This window comes from Lepidothrix coronata, unplaced genomic scaffold, assembly GCF_001604755.1.
Source record: "Lepidothrix coronata isolate B3197 unplaced genomic scaffold, Lepidothrix_coronata-1.0 Scaffold440, whole genome shotgun sequence".
In the NCBI taxonomy this organism is placed as follows: Eukaryota; Metazoa; Chordata; class Aves; order Passeriformes; family Pipridae; genus Lepidothrix; species Lepidothrix coronata.
The window spans coordinates 1-2,013 of record NW_016690620.1 but is presented as its reverse complement, the minus strand read 5'-3'; the positions used below and the strand labels follow the sequence as shown (position 1 = coordinate 2,013).

The following is a 2,013-nucleotide window of genomic DNA, read 5'->3' as shown; positions in this document are numbered from 1 at the left end:
GGGGTCCCCACTGTCACCCCCCAGGTGAGTCCCCAGCTTTCCCCCCCACAGGTGGGTCCTGGGCCCCCAATCTGTGTCCTGTGGATGGGGGGGATCCCCAAGCTTTGCCCTGTCCAGGGCTGTGCCCCCACCCCAGGGCTGTGCCCCCCACCCCAGTGTGGTCCCCACCACCCCAGGGGGGTTCCCCCTGACCCCAGGGGGGGTCCCCAGTTTTTTGGCCAAGAGCCCCCCAGACGTGCCCCCCACGTGCAGGGGAAGGCGGTCACAGACCAGCACCATGTCAGTGTTTTGGGGGGTCCCTGAGCTCTGCCCTGTCCCAGGGCTGTGCCCCCACCCCCAGGGGGGTCCCCCACTTAGGGAAGCCCCCCTTGACCCCTGTGGCCCCCCCAGGTGCTGAACATGTACGGGAAGGTGGTGACAGTGCGGCACCAGGCCGTCACCAGGAAGAAGGACAATCGCTTCGCCGTCGCCCTGGACTCGGAGCAGAACAACATCCACGTCAAGGACATCGTCAAAGTCATCGATGGCCCCCACTCCGTGCGTCCTGGGGGGGCTTGGGGGGCCTGGGGGGCTCCCTGGGGTGTTCTGGGGGGACCCCGGCTCTGTCTGTGTCTCTGGGAACGTCCTCGAGTTCCCTCCCTTGGTTTGGAGTTTGCTCCCTGCTCTGGGATTTACCCTCCCTTTTTGAGTTCCTTCATTTTTGGGGGTTCCACCTCCCCTTTTTGGGGTTTCACCTTCGCTTTTTAGGTTCCCCCCCTTGTTTTGGGGTTCCTTCCCTTGTTTTGGGGTTCCTTTCCTTGTTTTGGGTTTCTCTCGCCCTGTTTTTTGCTTTCACGCCCCCCTTTTCACTTCTCACTCCTCTTATTTTGGGCTTTCACCCCCTTTTTGAGTTTTACCCCCTTTTCTGCCTCTCACCCCCCTCATTTTGGGGTCTTGCCCCACTTTCTCCCCCCAGGGCCGCGAGGGTGAGATCCGACACCTTTTCCGCGGCTTCGCGTTCCTGCACTGCAAGAAGCTGGTGGAGAACGGGGGGATGTTCGTGTGCAAGACCCGCCACCTGGTGCTGGCCGGGGGCTCCAAGGTCCGTAGGACCCCTCAGGACCCCCAGTTTTCCCGATTTTGCCCGTTTTCCCTCCTCCTCACCCCGTTTTCCCCGCCTGCAGCCCCGGGACGTCACCAACTTCACGGTGTGCGGCTTCACCCCCATGTCCCCCCGCATCAGCAGCCCGATGCACCCCAGCGGGGCTGGTGAGTCCGGGGGCACTCCCGGGGGTCTTTGGGGACCCCCCGAGCCCCCCCTGAGCCCCCCTGTGCCCCCCCAGGCCAGCGGGGGGGCTTTGGGGCCGGCGGGATGAGCCGCGGGCGGGGCCGGCGCGACAACGACCTCATCGGGCAGACGGTGCGGATCTCGCAGGGGCCCTACAAAGGTGGGTGTGGGACCCCCCCGAGCCCCCCCCAGAGCCCCCCGGGACCCTCCCTGACCCCCCCCGTGCCCCCCAGGGTACATCGGGGTGGTGAAGGACGCCACGGAGTCCACGGCCCGCGTGGAGCTGCACTCGACCTGCCAGACCATCTCCGTGGACAGGCAGCGCCTCACCACCGTGTGAGTGGGGGGAGACCCCCAGAGACCCCTGCAGGGGAGGGGAGAGCCCCCCGTGGGGTGGGAACATCCCCAGAGACCCCCCTGTGGGTTGGGGTGACCCCTCCATGGGCCGAGAGGGCCCTTGGAAACCCCTCAGTGGGTTGGGGTGGTCCTGGGAGACCCCTCGGTGGGTCAGTGGGGGCCCTTGGAAACCCCTCAGTGAATCGGGGTGACCCTTGGGCCACGCAGGGGGGGCTCTGTCAGGGGTTTGACCCCCCTTTCCCCCCCAGGGGGTCCCGGCGCCCCGGGGGGCTCACGTCGGCCTACGGGAGGACCCCCATGTACGGCTCCCAGACCCCCATGTACGGCTCGGGGTCCAGGACCCCCATGTACGGCTCCCAGACCCCCATGTACGGCTCGGGGTCCAGGAC

At 66.8% G+C, this 2,013-nt stretch overlaps 1 protein-coding gene across 1 annotated transcript in view; it reads left to right on the top strand.

Annotated features, from left to right (window-relative positions):
• SUPT5H (SPT5 homolog, DSIF elongation factor subunit) overlaps positions 1-2,008 on the top strand; it is a gene marked incomplete at its 3' end in the record, with an annotated part of 11,139 nt that extends 9,131 nt beyond the window's left edge. The window contains exons 14-19 of the mRNA XM_017839586.1: positions 382-537; positions 956-1,081; positions 1,164-1,248; positions 1,323-1,427; positions 1,501-1,603; positions 1,873-2,008. Of these exons, the coding sequence (XP_017695075.1) occupies positions 382-537; positions 956-1,081; positions 1,164-1,248; positions 1,323-1,427; positions 1,501-1,603; positions 1,873-2,008 (711 nt within the window). The remainder of the gene's footprint in view (positions 1-381; positions 538-955; positions 1,082-1,163; positions 1,249-1,322; positions 1,428-1,500; positions 1,604-1,872) is intronic.
• Positions 2,009-2,013: the final 5 nt, after the last annotated feature.